Genomic DNA, 25,258 nt, shown 5'->3' with positions numbered 1-25,258 from the left:
TGAGTTGTTCCAATTAGAGTCAAATACAAGTTGTGCTAGGTTGTTAGGTACAAGAGTGTGCTTGTTCATGTTCCCTTTTTGATGAAGAATGCAGACTCAGAAATTGTTCCTGGAGATTTTGCCACACTCAGAATGATTCTGACTTCACTGAAGGCAGAGCAGAAAATTGGGAAGAGACTGAGTCCTGGTAGCATCCATGAGCTTCTTTTTGCTCAAATTCACCCTGAAGCCTGGCCTGCTTCTGAACTACCCACCTGAATCGATAAAGTGCCTTCTTATTAAAGTCAAATTGAGCTGGAGTTTTAGTTACTTGCATCTACAGGTATTCTGTGAAGCTGATACTGTGGGTTTGTATCTGAGAATATTTACAGTGTTTCTCTCATGGTTGTCAATCATTTCAAGGATGCTCTGAGGGTAAAAAAATGATCAATTGTGAAGCAGTTAATTGTGCTGTCAGGCATAATTCATTGGGCAATAGAAAGCTTCATTTACTGGGCAGTAGAAAGTTTCATTTTAATGGGGCATCATAAAAGACAGAATTAATGGGGATGGTGACCTATGACAGCAGAGGAGGTCTCCTTCATTCTTCTTGCTGCAGAACCAGAAACTTGTGTGGGAGGCAGCACACAAGAGGGAAGGGGTGCAAGAACAGAGGGCCGGAAAGGAAGGTGAAAGGAAGAGAATGAAGCATGAGGACCGGGAAAAGATACCCCATGGCTTGGTGTGGAACTCTCCTAAAGACACAGTGAGTAGGGGATGCCTCAATTGACTGAAGCAAGAGGAATTAAAGGACAACTGGAACCATGAGACATTTTGTTGTTCACTGCAAATGCTCTTGGTGAAGTACTCATGGCTCTAGAAAACTGTTTGCAGGTAAGTCTCAGGGGTGTTGGGGGAGGAAAGAGGTGTCCTCTACCCTCTTAGATTCTGTGGCTGGACCCTAGTCCAGCCCCACAGGGTCAGTGGGTTTTTCTCCCCATGTGTGGATACAAGCGACTGTAGAAATAGACACAAGACAGAGATAGAAGAAAAGGCAGCTGGACATGGGGGACCACTACCACCAAGACACAGAGACCAGTAGTGGCCCCGAATGCCAGGCTGTGCTGATATTTATTGGATACAAGACAAAGGGGCAGGATAAGGAGTGTGAGCCATCTCCAATGATAGGTAAGGTCACATGGGTCACATGTCCATTGGACAGGGGTCCCTTCCCTGCCTGGCAGCCGAGGCAGAGGGAGAGAAAGAGAGAGAGTACACAGCTTACGCCATTATTTCTGCATATCAGAGACTTTTAGTACTTTCACTAATTTTGCTACTGTTATCTAAAAGGCAGAGCCTGGTGTACAGAATGGAACATGAAGGCAGACTAGGAGCGTGACTACTGAAGCACAGCATCACGGGGAGACAGTTAGGCCTCCGGATAACTGCGGGCTGATGTCAGGCCCTCCACAAGAGGTGGTGGAGCAGAGTCTTCTCTAAACTGCCCTGGGGAAAGTGAGACTCCCTTTCCCGGTCTGCTAAGTAGCAGGTGTTTTTCCTTGACACTGACGCTACCGCTAGACCACGGTCCGCTTGGTAATGGGCATCTTCCCAGGCACTGGTGTTACCGCTAGACCAAGGAGCCCTCTGGTGGCCCTGCCCGGGCATAACAGAAGGCTCACACTCCTGTCTTCTGGTCACTTCTCACTATGTCCCCTCAGCCCTCTACATAGACTGGTTTTTCCTAGGTTATGATTGTAGAGTGAGGATTATTATAATATTGGAATAAACAGTAATTGCTACAAACTAATGATTAATGATATTCATATATAATCATATCTATGATCTATATCTAGTATAACTATTCTTATTTTATATATTTTATTATACTGGAACAGCTCGTGCCCTCTGTCTCTTGCCTCAGCACCTGGGTGGCTTGCTGCCCACAGGACCTGAGGATTAAACTGACATAAAGAAGATTAACAGAAGAAAAGCATGCACATTGTGTTTGATGTTAATATTTTTGCATGTACACAGAGGTATTCTTAAGGAAGAAATGAAGACTCAAAGAAGCGGATAGGGCGAAGAGCTTATATGCCACTTTAACAAGGAATGATGAATTGCAAACATGTCACAAGACAAAAGGAAAAAGGGGCTGGGGCAACCTGTGGTAAAGTGATCAGAAAACTCATGAGGAAACTAGTAGAAGAAGTAGGTCATTTTAGGAGGGCCGTCTGTACGGACACATCTCAGCACGGTCTCCCCATCTCTGGTGATGAGAATGGTTTCCTCTTTCTGGTAAAGAGGGGGGCACCTTTCTCAAAGGATTCCATGCCCTAATTTTAGGTATACAGAGGGAAGCCAGAGAGGCCTTCTGGCATCTGCGGTTTCTCAAGTGCCTTCGCTCAAAATTATCAACACATCAAAGCAGCATATTTTGGGTGGCATGTTCTGATGGCCTCACTGTGAGGAGAAGGAAGCTGCAGCACTGACCACTCCCAGTGGGTGAATGGAATGCTGTGGCGAAGGCGGGTTACAAAGCTGGGAGAGCCAGTGTTGGTTGCTGTCCTTTCTTTCTCTCTCTCTCTCTCTGATAGTCTGCAAGAGTGCACAGGCAAGAAAGAATGTGTCTCCTATGAAGTAACGCAAAGTACTAGTCTGGATGAGCAGATACAAAATAAATCTATGACAGACCAAAGCAGAATGAAAAGGATAGAAAGATGGAGTCGGGGGAGGGAGAAGTGAGAAAAACAAGGTGACTGCAGGCACGAAAGAGATAGGAAGAGTTCTGTGGCCAGGACCCAACAATTCCTGACAAGGTGGTAGATCAGTTGCCTCAAGAATAGCTTTTAACCCAAGGCCAGATCAGTTGCCTTGAGAATAGCTTTTAACCCAAGGCCATGCAAGGTGGCTTATGGCCCAGGATGCATAATGTCCTTTTTCCTTCAGGAGTGTGTGAGGAGGTGTTTATAGAATGCCAGTTCTGCCTGGACTGGGGGCTGAATTAGGAGGAAACATCACGGTGACCTATGAGTTAGGATAAGAGGAGGGCTTTGCCAGCCAGAAGCGTCTGAAGCTAACTGTTTTATGCTAAGGTGAGGGCACTCCCAGTGTAATGGCAAGGGCCCTGTCCCTTGAGTTTACAGTACTTGCATGTGGTTATAAACATAATTTCCTCCCAAAGCAGCCAGATTCCCTGTGCCTCAAACCACACAGGGAGCCTGTGGTGGTGATGCTGGTCGGGAGGACCCCGCAGAGGAGGATTTGGGAATTGGCGTGACCCCTGAGCTATGCTTTTGGAAGGAGAAATCTGGCCCTGCCTCACCTTGAGGACATCTGATGGGGAAAGTTCACATTTCTTTTATGTCAGTGTGTCATGGCTGGGCTGAATTAGGTGATCTCCAAGGTCATCTTCAGTCTTCTCACTGCGTGCTCGGGGATGGCACTCTTCAGTCAGCCAGGACAGGTGACTGGGAAATGGGGAAGGAGGGCCTCCTGTTGTCATGTTTCACCATAGACAAGAAAGGATCTCCTTTGAAACTTATGTGTAGGCCGGGCGCGGTGGCTCAAGCCTGTAATCCCAGCACTTTGGGAGGCCGAGACGGGCGGATCACGAGGTCAGGAGATCGAGACCATCCTGGCTAACATGGTGAAACCCCGTCTCTACTAAAAATACAAAAAAACTAGCCGGGCGAGGTGGTGGGCGCCTGTAGTCCCAGCTACTCGGGAGGCTGAGGCAGGAGAATGGCGTAAACCCGGGAGGCGGAGCTTGCAGTGAGCTGAGATCCGGCCACTGCACTCCAGCCTGGGCGACAGAGCAAGACTCCGTCTCAAAAAAAAAAAAAAAAAAAAAAAAGAAACTTATGTGTGCACTTGACACAGGATCACATGGAGGGTTCAGGGGGTCCCCTCCCCCAACCACTGTCTCCATGAGCACAGTGCTTTATTTTTTCATTTTTTTGAGACGGCGTCTTGCTCTGTCGCGCAGGCTGGAGTGGAGTGGAGCGATCTCGGCTCACTGCAAGCTCCACCTTCCAGGTTCATGCCATTTTCCTGTCTCAGTATCCCAAGTAGCTGGGACTATAGGCACCAGCCACCATGCCTGCCTAATTTTTTGTATTTTTAGTAGAGACGGGGTTTCACTGTGTTAGCCAGGATGGTCTCGATCTCCTGACCTCATGATCCACCCGCCTTGGCCTTTCAAAGTGCTGGGATTACAGGCGTGAGCCACCGTGCCTGGCTGAGCAGTGCTTTAAAGACGTATGTGATGCTACATGGAAATAATGCAATGAGTATAAGACCCGCCAGGAGCACATTTACCTCACCCACCAGAAGGTACAAATCAGAGGCTATTCACCCTGCAGGTTTGGGCAATCCCAAGTCAGAACAGATCTAGGCCTCTGTCTTCACCACTTTTCTTAGATTATCACTGACTGACAATGGGCCTCATGTTAATATTTTTCAGAGGAAAGAATGCAAAGGTTTACTCATGAGTAAATTTCAGTCATTCTCCTGTGAAATCACTTTCCAAGTAAAGAATGTGCACCCCATATGTAAGTGAAGACTTTGAAGCTAGATTAGAAGACAACATTCAGGAACCTATGTTGTCTGTAGGGAGCTTCCTGAATTTACTGTTAACCCTAAAGACCTGCCGGTGAGACCTTGGAGACTATGTCGGTGGGGCCCATGACATAGACCACGGGGAGAGATGCCATCCCTTCTGCCGACCCCTGGGAGCAGCCTCTGTAGTTAGAAGGTTCCAGATGCAGGTTCTGGGGCCTCAGGCTCCAAAAAAAAGCTCAATAGAAAAAGCCGTGGGCTGCTTCCTGTTGTTTTGCCTTCTGCTGGGTCTGGTGCCAGAAAAGGTAAGACTGAAAGGAAGATGCCATCTCAAGAATGACAGCTGGGCCGGGCACGGTGGCTCACGCCTGTAATCCCAGCACTTTGGGAGGCCGAGGCAGGCGGATGACGAGGTCAGGAGATCGAGACCATCCTGACTAACACAGCGAAACCCATCTCTATTTAAAAAATACAAAAAAATTAGCTGGGTGTGGTGGCGGGCGCCTGCAGTCCCAGCTGCTCGGGAGCTGAGGCAGGAGAAAGGCGTGAACCTGGGAGGCGGAGCTTGCAGTGAGCTGAGATTGCACCACTGCATTCCAGATTCCAGCCTGGGCGACAGAGCTAGACTCCATCTCGGAAAAAAAAAAAAAAAAAAAAAAAGGCAGCTGTAGGGCTCAAAGGTTGGCACCTGCAAACACAGTGATGTTGGGGGCACCCTGTGCTCTAAGAATGGCTGTTCTGGGTGACCAGTCATCCCAAGTTGCTGGGACAGTCATGGGCAAACCAGAGCAGGTAGTTGCTCTGTTATTTATAGCCATCTACCAACAAAAATTTAACCAAATCAGAATGCCCATCAGGTCCATTGTACCCAGTAGTATACTTGCATTTGTGAATATCACAGCGCCTCAGCCCCTCACAAGTCAAATGGAGACCTTATTGCCTGTATCCAACTCAGTAAAGTAGCAAATATAAAAGTGCCGAGAGTCCTTGAAATCCCACCCCCACACAGCCTGTCTTTATACAGTCGGCTGTCTCCATGGAAGTGAGAAGATACAGTCGGCTATCTCCATGGAAGTGGGAGGCACTAACCCGTCTTGGCTCGAGAACAGATTAACGAATAATGAATAATGGGGTCACTTGAACTCCTTGATGTCTTCGGGTTATTACCTGGTTTCTTCACACGTCCTCCTCAGGGAAGTCACAGTCCTCTGGATGACCACTGCCAATTGTGTTTATTGCTTAATTATTTTACCAGCATTTATTTATTTATTTATTTAGACAGAGTCTTGCTCTGTTGCCCAGGCTGGAATGCAGTGGCACGATCTCGGCTCACTGCAACCTCCACCGCCCGGGTTCAAGCGATTCTCCTGTCTCAGCCTCCCGAGTAGCTGGGACTACAGGTGCGCACCACCACACCCAGCTAGTTTTTGCATTTTCAGTAGAGACGGGGTTTCGCCATACTGGCCAAGCTGGTCTTGAACTCCAGACCTCATAATCTACCCGCCTCGGCCTCCCAGAGTGCTGGGATTACAGGGTTGAGCCACCGCGCCCAACCCTGCCTCTTATTAATTACTTGTATCTAGTCTAGGCTTGTTACAGGCCTGTTCAAAGTGGATGATTTGCAACAGCCTGAGCGTGGCTTTCCTGATTAAAGAGAAATAATTTTCTAATGCTAATAGAACATGCAAAAAGCTGGAGTTACAGAAAACCCTTGGCACTAGGACCAGGAATGCTAAGAGCATGGGAAGAAAACTTTGGGTGGAGAGATACAGCTTATTTTCACTAATCCGGTAATTTCACCTATGGGTGTGGTAGCTTTTAGGGCCTTTCACAGAGTGTAATGAAGAGCTCTCATTTCTGGGTGTTTATCCACAGAAAAATGAAATCGGGATCCCAAAGAAATAGCTGCATTCCCATGTTCATTGCAGCATTACTCACAATAACCAAAATATGGAATCTACCCGTGTCCATCAATGAATGAACTGATAAAGAAAATGTAGTGTGTGTGTATATATAAAAAGATAATACATATACAGATAAAGTAGATGGTTAGGAGTATGGGTTCTGGATTGGTAGTTTAATTGCCTGGCCCTGGAAAAGGCAATCTTTTCCCAGTAAACCCCAGATGCCAGAGCATCAAGAAAACAGAAAATAAGAAAGTATAATTAATATATTCTGTGTGCACAGATGGAGTCTTCCTTTGCTTCCCCAAAGGAAGAGTGCACAGGAGCCTGGCACTCCTGGACCTTAGGAAACCCTGAAACTGTTGGTATCTGCAGATCCTCTCCAAACAGTTCACCAATTTCCTGTTTAAGACTGCAAGCCTGACCCCAGCATTCTGGGAGCCAAGAGAGTCTGCAGATCTCCCTGCTCAGTAAATTGTGTGTATATATATACACACACACAATGAAATACTATTCAGTCTGAAAAGAGGAAAATCCTGTCACTGATGGCAACATGGATGAATTTGGAGGACATTATGTTAAGTAAAATAAACCAGACACAGAAAAGACAAATACTGCATAATCTCACTTGTATGTGGAATCTAGAAAAGTCAGACTCATAAAAACAAAGTAGAATGCTGGTTACCATTCTATACCATATCTATATCTATGTATCTCCTATTGGTTCTGACTCTCTGGAGAACCCTAAAACACACAGCAACTTGAAAATATAAACTGGTTCACAAATTATTTAAACAAACTAGTGAATGGTATATATTCAATCGGAAGGGGACTAACAAGGTTAGAATAATAATTGCTACCAAGGATAGGGTACCTCCTTTGTGCTCAGTGTCTCCATCCTCCACTTTGGGAAGCCAAGGCGGGTGGATCACCTGAGGTCAGGAATTCGAGACCAGCCTTGCCAACATGGTAAAACCCCGTCTCTACTAAAAATACAAAAATTTAGCTAGGCATGGTGGCAGGCACCTGTAATTCCAGCTACTTGGGAGGCTGAGGCAGGAGAATCAATTGAACCCGGAAGGCAGTTTGTGGTGAGCTGAGATCACACCACTACCCTCCAGCCTGGGCAACAAGAGCAAAACTCAGTCTCAAAAAAAAAGAAAAGAAAAAAGAGTGGAAGCCACACTGAGGTAAACCAAGAACACAGGGGTTTAGCCAAATACAGCTCAGGCCTTAAAGCCAAAACTACACATGCATCACTACCACTTACCGGGAAGTCAGCCCTTATCCTATGGCACTATTATAAAAAAACCCCATTTCAGATGGCAACTCATGTGACTTAGTTGGTGCCACCTGGAGCAAAGGTCTAGGATGAACTGCCAGGTTTGCACCAGACAGGGTGAAGTCTTAGGAAACAATCTGTCTAACAGGGTTGGTCTGAGGGTGCAGGAGCCAGGAGAGTTTCTAGGTAATGCAGACCCTTCTTGTTTCTCAAAAACAATTTCAGTCAGTCAGTATGGATAAGAAAAGGACAACCAGTATAACCAAGATCTTACCTGTCCTACCTGTTGGCATCACTGCCTACAAGGGAACTCATCTGGAAGCTTGTTCTCAAGGTGCCATGTAAATTGATAGCAGCAGCTACTCAGTGCAGTGTTCACCAAAGTTAACAAATTTGAGGCTTCTAAGACCTTACTTGGTATTATCTAAATGTATTAGTCTGTTCTCACACTGCTACAAAGAACTACCTGAAACCGGGTAATTTATAAAGAAAAGAGGTTTAATTAGCTAATGGTTCCACACGCTGCGGAGGAAACACGGCTGCAGCAGGAGGCGGGGAGGCTCAGGAAACTTACAATCATGGCAGAAGGCGAAGGGGAAGCTGGCACATCCAACAGGGCTGGAGCAGGAGGAAGAGAGCGAAGGGGAAGGTGCTAAACACTTTTAAATAACTCACACACTATCACGAGAACACCAAGAGGAAGTCCGTCCCCATGATCCAATCATTTATCACCAGGCTGGCCCCTCCTCCAACACTGATTACAATTCAGCATGAGATTTGGGTGGGGGTCGGGTGTGGTGGCGCACAGCTGTAACCCTAGCACTTTGGGAAGCCGAGGCAGGTGGATCACTTGAGCCCAGGAGTTCGAGACCAGCCTGGCCAACAGGCAAAACCCCATCTCTATTAAACTACAAAAATTAGCTAGACATGGTGGCACGCACCTGTAGTCCCAGCTACTCAGGAGGCTGAGGCACGAGACTCCCTTGAACCTGAAAGGCGGAGGTTGCAGTGAGCTAAGATCACATCACTGCAAGGCAACCTGGGTGACAGAGCAAGGATCGGTCTCAAAATAAAAAAAAAGAGAGATTTGACACAGAGCCAAACCACATCACTAAATATTGTTAAGATATCCCAACGGGCATATTAGTAGGGAAGCCAGCCAGTGGGGAACTAGGACAAAACTGTTCATTGTTAAAAAAATGTCTGGGAATAGCTAAATTAAACCCAGTACAGCATCTCAATCCTGGCTACACATCAGAATCCTCTGAGATTAAATGCCTCACACTGTTTAGAGGCAGGCAGGATAGGCAACCACTGGAATTAAAAAACCTTTCATATGAAAGGATGAGATTTTTCACATGGAGTCCTCCCTATACAAGCATTCCCCTAACTTACCTGACCACAGAACTTGGAGAAAACACAGCTAAGAAAATGCTGCTCCAGATAAGAAAATTCCTATGTTGAAAACATGGAAATAATGGATTTGTATATCATACATGCAAATTACACAAAAGAAAACACACATGAAAATGTTGCTGACACGAAAGCCTTTCTTTTTTAATTTGGTTGATACACATTTGACAAAATACTTTAGAATAAAATAATCCATGAACAGGTACAAGGTATTTACAGTAACAGAACTGAAAAACATAAAATCGATATATTTCTTTAACAGAAATGTCTATAAAATTTTCTACTGTGAACCTGGAAGACTTTCAGTTCCTACTTATTAACCTGGTCTTAAGCCCCAACAGGCGACATGTAAGGCCCAGGAGTAGGACATACAAACTCTAACACATTTGGCAATTAAGAATCATCTATTAGTGTGAGCTGGCGGGTGGGGGCTGGGATGGGGAGGGAAGAACCAGATCTTAGGGTAAGATATAGAATGGAAGACTCCACTGAAAACAACTATGGACAAAAAAGATCTAAAATCACACTTATCGTTCCACTTGTCTCCTGTGGGAGAAGGCTGCAAACTATTTTAAAGACTTACTCAATTTTTCCCATTAGCAGACAATCAGCAACCCTGAGACTCCAACATTTCATGACATAAAAGCTAATAAACATCTAGAAGCTGATTAAGATTTATAAACTAATTTTACATCAGATAGAAAATAACTCTTATGATTTAAAAATACATGTGAGGAAACAAAATTTCTCAAATTTATTTTTCATGCCTAATTCTTAAACATTTCAACTAATATTTTCTATTATCTGAAATTAGTTCCACACACAGATATACTTTAACTGAATGCTTTGAGTACAACTTGCTCTTGATTATTAAATGGAATGTCTACTTCCTTGTTTTATTATTCATACATATTTAAAAGAAATGAGAAGTTTAATCCATCTGGACTATATAGAAATTGATTGACTTACAAGATAGCCACATAGACAGGACCAGAAAAAAATAATCAAATGCTCATTCTTAGTAACACAACTGAGACAGTGAAACACGGTACACCACATGTCATCTACATATCCAACTAGGCTATTTGATAAGCTATACTTACAAAGAATGGTTTCAACGAACACCTTTGTAGAACAAATATTCATACTGAGCTATCAAATTTGCTGCTCCTCCAGTGGCGGTTCAAGAGCTTCCATTAGCTTTTTATTTGCCTCTTCATTATGCCGGCTTTGACAATGAGTTAAATGTTTCTTAAAACCTCGTGGGAAATTTGATTCAAAATTACAACGTGGACATTTAAGTAAACTCTGCCCATGGGCTGCTACATGATTTTTTAGGAGAGATTCCAAAAGAAAAGCCTTTCCACAAATTGTGCATTTATAAGGGCTATGAACATTATGCTTATTAACCAAATGATGCAAAACAGCACCTTTTTTCATAGCACGACAGCAACAAATTTTGCAATAATACTTTCCTTTTCCACGCTTCATATATTTTGCAATCTCCTCTTCAGAGATAAAAGCTTCTTTTTCTTCAGTAAACTGTAGCACATTTCTAGACTGCTCTGGACTAGTCATGTCCATTTTGTTCTCTTTGCTAAAATCAATGGATTCCACATCAACCTGCTCTTGATCACTGCTTGATTCCTGGCCCTTAACATCCACCACATCCAAATCTGTTTTTATGTACTCACTACTACTAAGCTCAGCATCTGAGCTCTCTTGGTTGTCTTTCTTGAGCTTCTTTGAGGAAGGAAATAAAGTATCTTCCAAAAGTTTCTTAGGTGAAGCTAGAAGTTCTTCCTGAACCAAAAGATCACATTTTTGATCATCTATGGCATCTATTTGTAGTTCATCACCAAGCTCAACAGCCTTCTGTGATTCTGAGAACAGAGCAGATTTGGGGAGTTCAGGGAAAAGGGCATGCTTCCGGGGCTCTGGAAAAAGGGCACGTTTGCGTGGTTCTGGAGAAGCTGGAGGGGCTGTTTTGGCAGGCTCGGGAAACAGGGCAGGTTTTCTAGGCTCAGTATCAATAGAGAGAACTGGCTTCCAGATATCTGAGGCTGCTTTGGGGGACTCAGATGGCCCAGAAGAACCTGGTTTTCGGGTCTCAGGGAAGACAGGTTTCTGAGGCTCAATAAAAAAGGAAGACTTCCAGAGATCAGGAGAACCGCCACGGGAACTTTTCTGGGACTCAGGGAAATCAAGTGAAGCAGGAGAAGTTTTCCGCTGATCAGGAGAAAGCTTCCAAAGGTCTGGTGACCCTGAGGGTTTTCTGAGCTCTGGAGATCCTGCTGGACTACGGATCTCTGGGGATAGTGGTGGGCCGGGTTTGCGAAGCTCTGGAGACACTGGGGGAACTGCCTTCCAATGTTCAGGAGACAACGTGGGAGCTGTCTTTCGGAGTTCTGGTGGGCCAGACTTCCATGACTCAGGAGATGCAGGGGGGGACTTCCAGGAGCTGGGTGAGACTGATGAAGATTTCCAGGATGCAGAAGACACAGATGGAGTTGGCTTCCAAGGTCCAGGAGATATAGAAGGAATTGGTTTCCAAGGTCCAGGAGACACAGATGGAGCAGGTTTAGCTGGCTTCCAAGGTCCTGATGACGCTGAAGGACTGGATTTCCAAGGCCTAGGGGACCCAGGTGGCCCTGGCTTCCAAGAGCCTGGTGACACAGCAGGGGCTGGTCTCCTAGGCTCTGGGGAGACAGCAGGGAATGGCTTCCAAGGTTCAGGAGACCCTGAAGGGGATGGCTTCCTTGGCTCAGGGGAGGTAGTCCGGGCTGATTTCCGAGATTCTGGAGATGCAGCTGGGGATGGTCCCCAAGGTTCTGGGGAAGCAGCTAGAACTGGTGACTCTGGAGATGAGGCTGAAGGTGGGCCCAGTGTTTCTGGGAAATGAGAGTGCTTCTGGGGTTTGGGATTAGGAAGAGTAGCCTTTACGGGCTCAGGAGATACAGGGGCAAGTTTCTGTGGTTCTGGAGAAGGAACAGGGGCAGGTTTCTGAGATTCACAAACAGGGACTGGTTTTGGAGGTTCAGGAGAAGAAACAGAGGCAGGTTTTGAAGGCTCAGGAGAAGGAAGAGGTGTCTGTAGCTCAGGAGAAACAACAGAGCCAGGTTTCTGAGGCTCCAGGGGAGTAAGAGGAGTAAGTTTTGGTGATTCTGGAGACAAAACTGAACCAAGTTTCTGTGTTTCCATTGAAAGGGCAGGTATGGGTTTTGGTTCTGCAGAATTGCAGGGTATTTTCTGGTGTTCAGGAAGAGGAGGGCTTTTCACAGGATCTGTTTCTTTGTTCAACTGAGTTTTAGGTTTATCATTCCATTTGTCTGGGGATGCATGTTTGGATGTGATGTGATAGTATACGTTAGAGTACATCTTGCTGGTGAAGAAGCATTTATGGCAGTGAAATAGCTTTGCACTTTTCTGGTAAAATATCATTTTGCCTAGCCCACCAGCATCCATTTCATCACAAAATTCTGGATGGATGGTACCCATATGGATTTGTACATTTTCATAGTCTGTGCCTCTGAAACTGCAATGGTCACACTCCAAACGGGCTGATGGTTTACGAAGTTCCTGGAATACTTCCATTCTTCTTTCTGTTACCAACACACACGGTTATATTCTTTAAAAACTTTCAATACCGCTGCAATAAAGTAGGAATAAATTATTTTCATGAACTGTAATTCTGAATACAATGCTGTCAGTCCATTCTATAACTGCATAATCTTAAGTCTAGAACAGTGCGTGCTTTATTTGGTAGTATCTCTAGGGAGAATTTGAAGAAAAGGAGACAGAGAACAGTCCCAGGCACTGTACTAGGAGTTTCACATACATCATCTCATTTAATCCTAATGATATGACTCAACTATTATTTTCACTTACAGATGAAGAAACAGGTTCAGAGAAGTTACATGACTTTCTCTGGTCCAGGCTATAGGACTATCAGTGATCTGGGCCTCACTCTAGAATTAGCTGTTGCATGTGCTTTATAGTTTGACTCTCAAACTCCAGTACACAAGTCCTCGGCACACAAAGACGAGTGAATATCAAAATTAAATCTTGGCTATTTAAGGATGAACAAGAGACTAAACCTTTTGCAGAAAGCACTTAATAAATTTAATCTAGCTATAAAAAGACAACTTTAAAATATGATGCTGGCTTGATTTCATGTCAACATATTTTGCAATGTTTAATCTATCCCAATATAGTATTTTATTAATTCATTTAATAAATAAATAACTTTGTATCCTATACTTTTCTAGGAACCTAGGTTTAAAGCAGTGCTTTGTAATATGGCGTTCATGAGTTGGGAAAATAAGGTGGAAAGTGATGTAGAGAGGCTGTTGGAAAAGACCTCTACACATGGGACATTCCAGCAGAGATCCAGGTGGAGAGTGATGTGAGAGGCTGTTGGAAAAGACCTCTATACATGAGACATTCCAGCAGAGATCCTGAATGATGTGAAGGCGCATACCAAGCAAAGGGCAAATCACAGGACATGCCGGCAGCTGGAACACAGTTGCCGGAAAACATGAATTAAAAAAAATTGTAAACCAGTCTTCTTAAGTAGTAAAAAGAATAGAAGCTCACAGTTAAAAACACATTCACATGGAACAGAACAGAGCCCTCAGAAATAATACCATACATCTACATCCATTTGATCTTTGACAAACCTGACAAAAATAAGAAATGGGGAAAGGATTCCCTATTTAATAAATGGTGCTGGGAAAATTGGCTAGCCATAAGTAGAAAGCTGAAACTGGATCCTTTCCTTACTCCTTATACGAAAATTAATTCAAGATGGATTACAGACTTAAATGTTAGACCTAAAACCATTAAAACCCTACAAGAAAACCTAGGTAATACCATTCAGGACATAGGCATGGGCAAGGACTTCATGTCTAAAACGCCAAACACAACGGCAACAAAAGCCAAAATTGACAAATGGGATCTAATTAAACTAAAGAGCTTCTGCACAGCAAAAGAAACTACCATAACAGTGAACAGGCAACCTACAGAATGGGAGAAAATTTTTGCAATCTACTCATCTGACAAAGGGCTAATATCCAGAACCTACAAAGAACTCAAACAAATTTACAAGAAAAAAACAAACAACCCCATCAAAAAGTGGGCAAAGGACATGAACAGACACTTCTCAAAAGAAGACATTCATACAGCCAACAGACACATGAAAAAATGCTCCTCACTCGCCATCAGAGAAATGCAAATCCAAACCACAATGAGGTACCATCTCACACCAGTTAGAATGGCAATCATTAAAAAGTCAGGAAACAACAGGTGCTGGAGAGGATGTGGAGAAATAGGAACACTTTTACACTGTTGATGGGACTGTAAACTAGTTCAACCACTGGAAAACAGTGTGGCGATTCCTCAAGGATCTAGAACTAGAAATACCATTTGACATAGCCATCCCATTACTGGGTATATGCCCAAAGGATTATAAATCATGCTGCTATAAAGACACATGCACACGTATGTTTACTGCAGCACTATTCACAATAGCAAAGACTTGGAATCAACCCAAATGTCCGTCAGTGACAGACTGGATTAAGAAAATGTGGCACACATACACCATGGAATACTATGCAGCCATAAAAAAGGATGAGTTCGTGTCCTTTGTAGGGACATGGATGCTGGAAACCATCACTCTCAGCAAACTATCGCAAGAACAGAAAACCAAACACCGCATGTTCTCACTCATAGGTGGGAATTGAACAATGAGATCACTTGGACACAGGAAGGGGAACATCACACACCAGGGCCTATTGGGGGGGGGGAGGAGGGGAGAAGGGGGAGGGATAGCATTTGGAGATATACCTAATGTAAATGACGAGTTAATGGGTGCAGCACACCAACATGGCACATGTATATATATGTAACAAACCTGCACGTTGTGCACACGTACCCTAGAACTTAAAATATAAAAAAAAAACAAAACACATTCACACAGTACAAGATACGGAGTGTCAGTCTGCAGGGGTAGCCAGTGTACTCATGTGTCCTGGAAGAAATGTCCTAGGCATATATTGATTAACACACATGCTTTACACAAATGGGATATTAAACATATTATCTGGCAACTTACTCTCACTTAGAATTCATCTCTTTAAGACATTTTTACATATGGAGTAAGCACTGACTTTCCTTGTACTTATCTTTGCATGTAAGGTTATTTCTGCAGGGAAAATTCCTAGAAATGGATTACTTAGCCATTTGTGTTTAAAATTGATACATTTTACCAAACTCTCGAAAACTTACATTACTGCAAAACAACAGTGTATATATGAAAGACAATTTCACATAAATTCCTAATCCTTGCTACAACCTAGGTGAAAGCCAGTATTTCACTACTGTGTTAATGTGCTTCTCTTAATGAGAAAGACTGAACACTTTTCCCTTATTGATGGTAATATTTACTGCATCTTAAAGAATGGTACAGATTAGAAACTCTGGCTCTCCCTTTATTAATTACAAAACCATTAATTTAAAAAAATGTAGGCCGGGCGCGGTGGCTCAAGCCTGTAATCCCAGCACTTTGGGAGGCCGAGGCGGGTGGATCACGAGGTCAGGAGATCGAGACTATCCTGGCTAACATGGTGAAACCCCGTCTCTACTAAAAATACAAAAAACTAGCCGGGCGTGGTGGCGGGCGCCTGTAGTCTCAGCTACTTGGGAGGTTGAGGCGGGAGAATGGCGTGAACCCGGGAGGTGGAGCTTGCAGTGAGCCGAGATCACGCCACTGCACTCCAGCCTGGGAGAGACAGCGAGACTCCGTCTCAAAAAAAAAAAAAAAAAAAAAAAAAAATGTATAGGCCGGGCGCAGTGACTCACGCCTGTAATCTCAGCACTTGGGAGGCTGGGTGGGTGGATCACAAGGTCGGGAGATCAAGACCATCGTGGCCAACATGGTGAAACCCCGTCTCTACTAAAAATACAAAAATTAGCCAGGCATGGTGGTGTGTGCCTGTAGTCCCAGCTACTTGGGAGGCTGAGGCAGGAGAATCGCTTGAACCAGGGAGTTGGAGGTTGCAGTGAACTGAGATTGTGCCACTGCACTCCCGCCTGGTGACAGAGCGAGACTGCGTCTCAAAAAAAAAAAAAAGTATAATATTTCTAACTTTGATAACTTGTTTTTAAAGATGTTCTCAATGACAATACTGTTTCCTAACACTTTTATCCATGGTATATCATTTGCCTTTTTTATTTTTTGGTCTAAAGCTAAAAAGGTAACAGGTATTTGAGGAAATAAATACTTTTCTTCGGAAACTATTTACTCTTTCTGCGTTGCCAGCAGTTATTCTGTATTTTAGAATATTGTTTTTAGGACTAGGACTGTAACAAAAGAAAAATAAATAATTCAGTACTGAAGAAAAATCTCTAAAAATGATCTTTAACTTACAAACGTAATTGAATACATGCAGAAATAATGGGTTAACCATCCGTCTCAGAGCCCATTGTTAAATAAAACTAGAAGACTTTAAGGGAAACCGGAGAATAAGTCTCAATAATCCCATGCAGCTATAACTGGCAATAATGAACAGCCAAGCTAACATTAAAGAGCACTATATTACATACTGTAATTACAACAGAGACTAAGAGCTCAGGTGTGCTGGGTTTGAGTCAGACTCACCTACCATTCCCCGTCCCTCCCAGCCAGCCCTCCTCTTCCCGCTGCCTACCATCAGCTCCTCAGGCCAATCTCATACTTAAACCTAAAAAGAATGCTATAGAATTCACTTCTCATATCCCAAATTATGTATATCTAGCGCACATCACACGTTATATCCATAAGGGCGTGTATACTTTTAGAGATTTCCTTCAAGAACTCCAAGTATTTTTTTTTAAATTTTCTCCTCATAAAATATTCTCCTAAGCATGCTTTCCCTACTAGACTTACCTGCTGTATTACTAGACACCTTAAAATTGGTCTTCAAAAGGCAGGCATTCTACATGGCTTTTTGACTAAACCAGAGCAAACAGCCTATAGTATAAGAAGAACAACAAGACGAGAAGTTGAACCTGGAAAAAAAAAAAAAGTGATCAAAACCGTATCTGTGATCATGTGTGTCCCCTGTGATAGAATTCTGTGTATTTCGCTTACCATCCTGCCCTAACAGTGAGAGGAGTCCAATCCACTAAGCCTGAACACTTACTTTTTTTTTTTTTGAGACAGAGTCTCGCTCCGTCCAGCCCAGGCTGGAGTGCAGTGGCATGATCTCGGCTCACTGCAAGCTCCGCCTCCCGGGTTCACGCCATTCTCCTGCCTCAGCCTCCCGAGCAGATGGGACTGTGCCCGCCACCACACCCAGCAAATTTTTTTGTATCTTTATTAGAGACGAGGTTTCACCGTGTTAGCCAGGATGGTCTCAATCTCCTGACCTCGTGATCCACCCGCCTCGGCCTCCCAAAGCGCTGGGATTACAGGCGTGAGCCACTGTACAGGCCTGAACACTTACTTTTATGAAATGACACCAAAGACTACAGTAGATACCACTCCTGACACCATCTTTGTCTACTTTCTCTTTAGTAATCCACTATGGAATTATGCCCATGTGTGTAATCATATCCTTCTCAAACCAACCACCTAACTTCACTTCTCTGATAAGCACTCAGAAGACTGCTGGTGTGACTACTGATGCTAACAATGGCTGACTTTTGTCAGTTATCGATATTACACAGCAGAGTGACAAATTAACAGGCAGTGGAGGAAGGGACACCACAACAAACAGGACCAAGAGGTACAAAAAGAAAGGACTCTGGGAGGAGGATGGTGGTGTCCTGACCCCAAGGAAGAACACATGGACCTCCTTCAGTGATTGCTCTGCCCTCTTCTCTTCCCGCATGCATTCAAAGATAAAGCATCATGGTGTAGATGAGTCTGCTGACAAGAACAGAATGTGATAAACTGGCTGTGCACAAGCTACACAACAGCGCACACTGTGCTTCTCATTAGCTCCAGCACATTCATCTACCCCTTCTCCATCCCCTACCCCGTCACTGCTTTAATTCTGACATCTTAACTTCCTGCCACTAGTCTCCCTTTCTTCCAGCTACCAAACCTGTCTTCCAAACAGAAGCCTAATGTGACCTGCCTGTTCACATTTCCTCCAAGGCAACTAAGACACCTACACTACACGATTTGAATACGGCATATAAAGCTCTTCACAGTCTGGCCCATGACCAGACTGCGTTCTCAAAATACTGGCCCACATGTAATTCCCTGACTATTCCAGCATCTGGGCTTTTGTATAAACTATTTCCTCTCCTTTACACTCCCTGTCTTGCCTGGCCTTCAGGCAGGACGGCTTTTTAAGTCAGCTGTCTCCCTGTAAACACGGGATTCGTTCCAGGACCACTCCCATATGCCAAAATCCACACATACTCAGGTCCTACAGTCAGCCTTGTGGAATTCCCATATATGAAAAATCTGCCCTCCATATAAATGTTTCACATTCTGTAAATGCTGTCTTTTTTTATTGGCATTTGGTTGAAGTTCAAACCTCTGTTATTCATGCGTCAACTGCACTGGCCAATTTTCCACTCCCTCCCAATCTTCCTAGAAGCCCCAGCTGTATATGTCACCCTCTGGCACTACAGCCTGATACCAACAACAGGTTGCCAGCTCCTGGAGAGGAGGGACTATCCATTTATTCACCTCTGGAACCGCTGCACACCCCTGGCACACAGCATGTGCTCTGTTCAATCCTAACGTTCTCTCAATCTTTGACTCACAGGATTTTAAAACTAGAGGAAAACCTAAGCTACTATCTAGTCTCAAAGTCATAGGATTTGGGGATAGGAAAAGACCTCAGGGATCATCTACTTTAAAACTTCAATTAATAGTTAAGGAAACTCAAGCTTGACATTAAACAGCTTGCCCAAGTCAGACAAATGATCAGTATCTGATGAGAGAATCAAGTTCTGTCCAGGTTTTTTCTACATATACACAAACTAAAACAGTGGAATTTAGTAGCTCTTTTAAAGCCTGTACAATAGGCCAAAAGAAACAAGATGAAACAAACACTTAGAATCCACATATCAAGTGCATAAATACAGGACTATAGAGAACTATATCCCATATTCTGCATGGGCAGAGTACACCATACCAGTGGATCACTGTCCCCAGCTCTGGGCAGGAAGGACACTTTAAGATAGAGTCTCTAAGAAACTAGAGAACATAAAAAACAAAAACAAAAAAAGAAAAAGAAAAAAAGGCAACCAGGATGGCGGATGGCCCTTTAAAAAAAAAAAAAAGTCATTTATGAATACAGACATTTAACTTCAAAAGGGTAAGAATTATAGATAATATATGAGCTATCCTAGAAGTGATAATCAGAAGCTAGCAGGAAAAGAATTGTGGCTCAACACAGTTTACAAACTATTATGAACTAGAATGAGTTCCTTTGTTAGGTAGGAGTACTCTATAATTAGAAGCTGACGATCAGGCCGGGTGTGGTGGCTCACACCTTTAATCCCAGCACTCTGGGAGGCTGAGGCAGGTGGATCCCTTGAGCTCAGGGGTTCAAGAACACCCTGGGCAATATGGCGAAACCCCGTCTCTACAAAACATACAAAAATTAGCTGGGTGCAGCAGAATGCACCTGTAGTCCCAGCTACTTGGGAGGCTGAGGCAAGAGAAATCGCTTGAGCCTAACAGGCAGGGGTTGCAGTGAACCAAGACTGCACCACTACACTCCAACCTAGATGACAGAGCGAGACCCTGTCTCAAAAAAGAAAACCAAAAAACCAACCAAAAAAAAACCACTGATGATCAGCATAGAACTAGAAGGATCTTCAGAGGGCTTGAGTTCGACCTCTTCATTTCATAACTGAAAAGACTGATGCTGAGGGAAAGAAGTGACCTGTCAAAGATCACAACACTGAGGTCAGAGGAAACAGTTGGTTTATTCTGGTTTTCTCAATTCTGGTCTCTTTCCCACAGTAGCAGAACGATCTACAAAGGTGTTACAGAACTGAGTCCCAGAATTCAGCTTTTAGGCAAAGCCTAGAGAGCTGGGCATCCTTCCAGCTTTAAGGCTCTAGCAAAATTTCTTCCTAAATTTAAGAACTCCTAACCCTAACTAAAAATTAACTCAGAATTGTCCAGATTAACAAAAATTTCTTTTTGTCTTTGAGACAGATTACGCCTTGTCTCTAAAAAACCCAAATTCTAATAATTGGTGCTCTGCCGGTCTGTCACCCAGTATTCTCCAATGCAATGTTATGCCATATGGTGTATCATACCTATTTCCCATTTCCCATTCCATTTCTTCTTTGAAATCTAACACCACTGATCATCTTTTAAAACACATCTGATGCATAGTTTTTTTTAATTAAAATTCAATATGTAGAACATGTTTAAAGCTAAGTGGGTTCTATTAGTCTATACACACTAGCATTGTTCTTTATCTTAGCGGATTTTTTTTTTTTTTTAAGAGACAGGGTCTCGCTCTGTTGCCCAAGGTTTTGGTGCAGTGACACAATAACAACTCACTGCAGCCTCATACTCTTGGGCTCCAGAGAGCCTCCCGCCTCACCCTCCTAAGTAGCTGGGACTATAGGTGCATGCCACCACATCTAATTTTTTTTTTTTCTGTAGCGATGAGGTCTCACTATGTTGTCCAGGCTGGTCTTGAACTCCTGGCCTCAAGTGATCCTCTTGCCTTGGCCTCTCAGTGCTGGGATTACAGGTGTGAGCCACCACGCCTGGCCTTTAAGAAATTAATAAACCGGGCAGGTGCAGTGGCTCACACCTGTAATCCCAACACTTTGGGAGGCTAAGGCAGACAGATCATTTGAAGACAGGAGTTCGTGACCAGCCTAGCCAACATGGTGAAACCCTGTCTCTACTAAAAATACAAAAATTAGCTGGGCGTGGTGGCACACACCTATAATCCCAGTTACTTGGGAGGCTGAGGCAGGAGAATCGCTTGAACCTGGGAGATGGAGGTTGCAGTGAGCCGAGATTGAGCCACTGCACTCCAGCTGGGCAACAGAGTAAGACTCCATACCCGCCCCCCACCCAAAAAAGAAAGAAATTAATAAACTAATTTTTCAAGTAGTTTTATGTTTAAAGAAAAACTGAAGAGTATGTACAAGAATTCCCACCTATCTTCTTGCCCCCAGTTTCTCCTATTATATAGGCTGAGCATTCCTAATCTGAAAATCTGAAATCCGATTATGCTCCAACATCCAACACTTTTTGAGGGCCAAAAGAAGCATTTTAGATTTCAGATTAGGGATGTTCAACTAGTAAGTACAATGCAACTATTAAAAATTAAAAAAAAATAAAAAATTCAAAGCACTTCTGGTTCCAAGCATTTCGAATGAAGGATACTCAACTTGTATTAACATTTTCTTGCATTAGTGTGAGACATCTGCTACAATGATGAGCTAATATTGATTTATTATTAAGTCTATAGTTTACACAAGAAGTAATTATTTTTTATTTATTCTTCATCTTTTTGAGAGGGAGTCTGGTGCTGTTGCCAGGCTGGAGTGCAGTGGCACAATCTCGGCTCACTGCAATCTCCACCTCCCAGGTTCAAGCGATTCTCCTGCCTCAGACTCCCCAGTAGCTGTGACTACAGGCGCCCGCCACCATGCCCGGCTAATTTTTGTATTTTTAGTAGAGACAGGGTTTCACCATGTTACCCACAATGGTCTCGATCTTTTGACCTCGTCATCCGCCCACCTCGGCCTCCCAAAGTGTTGGGATTACAGGCGTGAGCCACAGCGCCCCACCAAGGAATCACTTTTCATGATGTGCAGTTCTACGTGTTTCAACAAATGCATAGCATCATGTATCCACCACTAATAATTTCACTGCTTAACATCCCTGTGCTCCCGACAACCACTCATCTTTTCACTGTCTCCGTCATTTTGCTTTTTCATGTGTATTTTTTAAAGAGTGGTAAAATGGAACAAAAAACTTGCCATTTAGGCCAGGCGTGGTGGTTCATGCATGTAATTTCAGCACTTTGGGAGGCCGAGGCAGGTGGATCACCTGAGGTTGGGAGTTCGAGACCAGACTGACCAACACAGAGAAATCCCGTCTCTACTAAAAACACAGAATTAGCCAGGTATGGTGGCGGGTGCCTCTAATTTCAGCACTTTGGGAGGCTGCGGCAGAAGAATCCCTTGAACCCAGGAGGCGGAGGCTGCAGTGAGCCAAGGTCAGGCCACTGCACTCCAGCCTGGGCAACAAAAGCGAAACTCCGTTTCAAAAAATCAAAAACAAAAACAACTTGCCACTTAATCATTTTTAAAAGCACAATTTGGTTAGTTTAGTACTAAAACGTTGTGCAAACATCACCACCATCCACTTCCAGAACTACTTCACCACAAACAGAAATCTGTACCCATGAAACAGTAACTCTCACTCTACACTTTCAGTGCTGGTAATCTCAATTATGCCTGAGGGGGAATCACACAGTATGTCTTTTTTGTGTCCTATTTCACTCAACATAATGTGTTCAATGTGCTCGTTTATATTGTAGCGTGTATCAGAATTTCATTCCTTTCTAAAGATGAACTATGGTCCATTATATGCACATACCACAGCTTGTCTTTCATTCACATGTTGATAGACATCTGGATTTTGAATAATGCTGCAGTGAACATTTGTGAACAAATATCTGAGTCCCTGCTGTCATTTTTTGGGGGTATAAACCTAGAATTGAGGAAAGACTACCAATTTCCATAGCTGCTGCACCACCCTACATTCCCACCAGCAATGCACCCGAGCTTCAATTTCTCCACATCCCCAACACTCACAATTTCCCATTTTTTGTTAATAGCCATCCCAACTTGTGTGAGGTGGTATCTCATTGCGGTTTTCATTTGCATTTTCTTAATGGCTAGTGATGTTGAGCATCACTGCACGTGCTTATTGGTCATTTGTCTATCTTCTCTGGAGAAATACGCTATTCAAATTCCTTGCCCATTCTTGAACTGGGTTGCTTTTTGTTGGTCAGCTGCATCTTCTCTCGAATTCGAGACATTAACCCGTTATCAGGTTTATGATTTACAAAGGTCCTCTCCCATTTTGGGGGCTGTATATCGGATTTTAAAACAGTAATAATGACAGAAAAGGAGACAGTCTAGAGCTAAAACGGAAAGAAAGGCTTTCGTGTTGTGCTGCCCCCAACTTCCCAACGGTTTCAAACGCAATGTTTCCAGCCTTGGCCGCGACTGACACCGGGCCTCCCCGCTCCCTGCACAAAGACGCACTCCCGCCCCGGCCTCTGGGGGCGGGCCCTTCCCGCGGGCCGTGTGGGAGGCGAGGCAGCGCAGGCCCCTTTCACTCGGACCCGCGGCTACCCGGGACCGGCCCCGCCAGGTTGGCGGCAGACACCGGGCTCAGGGATGCAGGCCCCAACCACGCCCCTCCCCCGCTCGCTCTCGCTCCTCACCGGTCCGGCCGCGGGCGGCGTCCAGTGGGCGAAAACCGCGCGGAGAGCCCGGCTCGCGGTAGCGGGCGGCTCCGCCAGGCCCTGCAGCGCAGCGGCCTCCGGAATGGCGACTGGACGCAAGAGCCGGGATCCGGGTGCGCGAGCGTGCGCGCTCCCGCGGGACGGGCGGGGGCTGACGGGAAGCAAGTTTGGCGCCGCGCGCCCTCCCGCGCGGGCCAATCAGATCGCGGATCGCGTGGCGCGGCTGTGCCAAAAGCGCGTGGGCAAAACTAGCGGCTCGCGCGGGCCTTCGGAAGGGCTGCGCGCCCGCCCCGCCCCGGAAGTGCCGCACGTGCCCACTCCGCCTGCGCTTCCCGCGCGCGCCCGGGCGCTGGCTCCGGGAGGGTTCAGCCGCGTCTGGCTTGTGGCCTCCCGCCGGGCCCTCGGAACGGCCCCGGCCTGCCGCCGCCGTGCGGCTCTCTCTTCTTTTTCTTGCTTTTTTGATTGTTGTGTGAATGAATTTATTAGGAAAAAAAGAGCTGGACCTGCCCCATACATTCTCAGGGACATTACTGGCGTGATACCTGTGACAAAAGTACAAGACAAAGTTGTTGGATGACCGTAAATATTGCTTTTCTCATCACCACGCCTGCACTGAAAGTCCCCATTCCCGGAAGTTATCTTCTTCGTTTTTTGTTTTCAGTTTTATGAATGTTACTACCACAATTCTAATTAAAATGCACGCACCTCAAATGCTGATGCTATCAGTCTGTATGCTTTGAAAGACTGAAATTAGCTCACACTGCTCTCTACCTTTGTACCCTTAAGTTTTGCTTGTTGCGAATTTCTTTTTTGTGTGTGTGGTAAAAATAAGCTATAGAATGGCCGGGCACGGTGGCTCACACTTGTAATCCCATCACTTTGAGAGTCCGAGGCGGGTGAATCATCTGAGGTCAGGGTTCGAGACCAGCCTGTGCAACCTGGTGAAATCTCGTCTCTACTAAAAATACAGTATTAGCCAGGCGTGGTGGTGGGCGCCTGTAACCCCAGCTACTCGGGACGCTGAGGCAGGAGAATCCCATAGAACCTGGGAGACGGAGGTTACAGCGAGATCGCACCACTGCACTCCAGTCTGGGCGACAGAGTGAGACTCTGTCTCAAAAAAATAATTAAATAAAAATAAAATCCGTAGAATTTACCGTCTTAACTATCTTTATGTGTACAGTTCAGTGGTAGTAAGTATATTCATAACACCACCATCCATGTCTGTAACTCTTTCATCTTGAAACACAAACTGTATGCATTACATGTTAACTCCCGGGTCCCCTCCACCTTCTACTTCCTGGCAGTCACCATCCTACTTTCTGTGTCTCTGAGTTTGACCACTTGTGAAAGTGGAATCATACAGTATTTGTCTTGTGACTGACTTATTTTACTTAGCAGAACATTCTCAAGGTTCATCCATGTTGTAGCACATTGTGGAATTTCCTTCCTTTTTAACACTGAATACTATCCCATTGTATGGATATGCCACATTTTGCTTATCCACTCACCTGTTGATGGACATTTGGCTTGCTTACCTATTCAAGATATTGTGAATAATGCTTTGACATTTTCAAAGAACCAATTTTGGGTTTCATTGATTTTCTCTATCGTTTTCTATTTTCTATTTCATTTATCTTGGCTTTAATCTTTATTAT

General features: G+C 44.5%; 1 protein-coding gene across 1 annotated transcript; it reads right to left on the bottom strand.

Annotated features, from left to right (window-relative positions):
• Positions 1–9,261: 9,261 nt before the first annotated feature.
• CHAMP1 (chromosome alignment maintaining phosphoprotein 1) lies at positions 9,262–23,742 on the bottom strand. The gene is made up of 3 exons (XM_050767009.1): positions 23,580–23,742; positions 17,063–17,184; positions 9,262–12,787 (listed from the first exon to the last, which is right to left on the bottom strand). Exon 3 carries the CDS (start codon positions 12,730–12,732, stop codon positions 10,294–10,296), a length of 2,439 nt encoding a protein of 812 aa, XP_050622966.1. The 5' UTR covers positions 12,733–12,787; positions 17,063–17,184; positions 23,580–23,742; the 3' UTR covers positions 9,262–10,293.
• Positions 23,743–25,258: the final 1,516 nt, after the last annotated feature.

The sequence above is a fragment of the Macaca thibetana genome, chromosome 17, assembly GCF_024542745.1.
Source record: "Macaca thibetana thibetana isolate TM-01 chromosome 17, ASM2454274v1, whole genome shotgun sequence".
Taxonomy (NCBI): domain Eukaryota; kingdom Metazoa; phylum Chordata; class Mammalia; order Primates; family Cercopithecidae; genus Macaca; species Macaca thibetana.
Note: the sequence above shows the minus strand (reverse complement) of the source record. Positions and strands in the feature narration are given on the sequence as shown.

Excerpts from the sequence above, each read along its gene's own strand:
- CHAMP1 (XM_050767009.1), bottom strand. The coding sequence starts at position 12,732 with ATGGAAGTATTCCAGGAACTTCGTAAACCATCAGCCCGTTTGGAGTGT.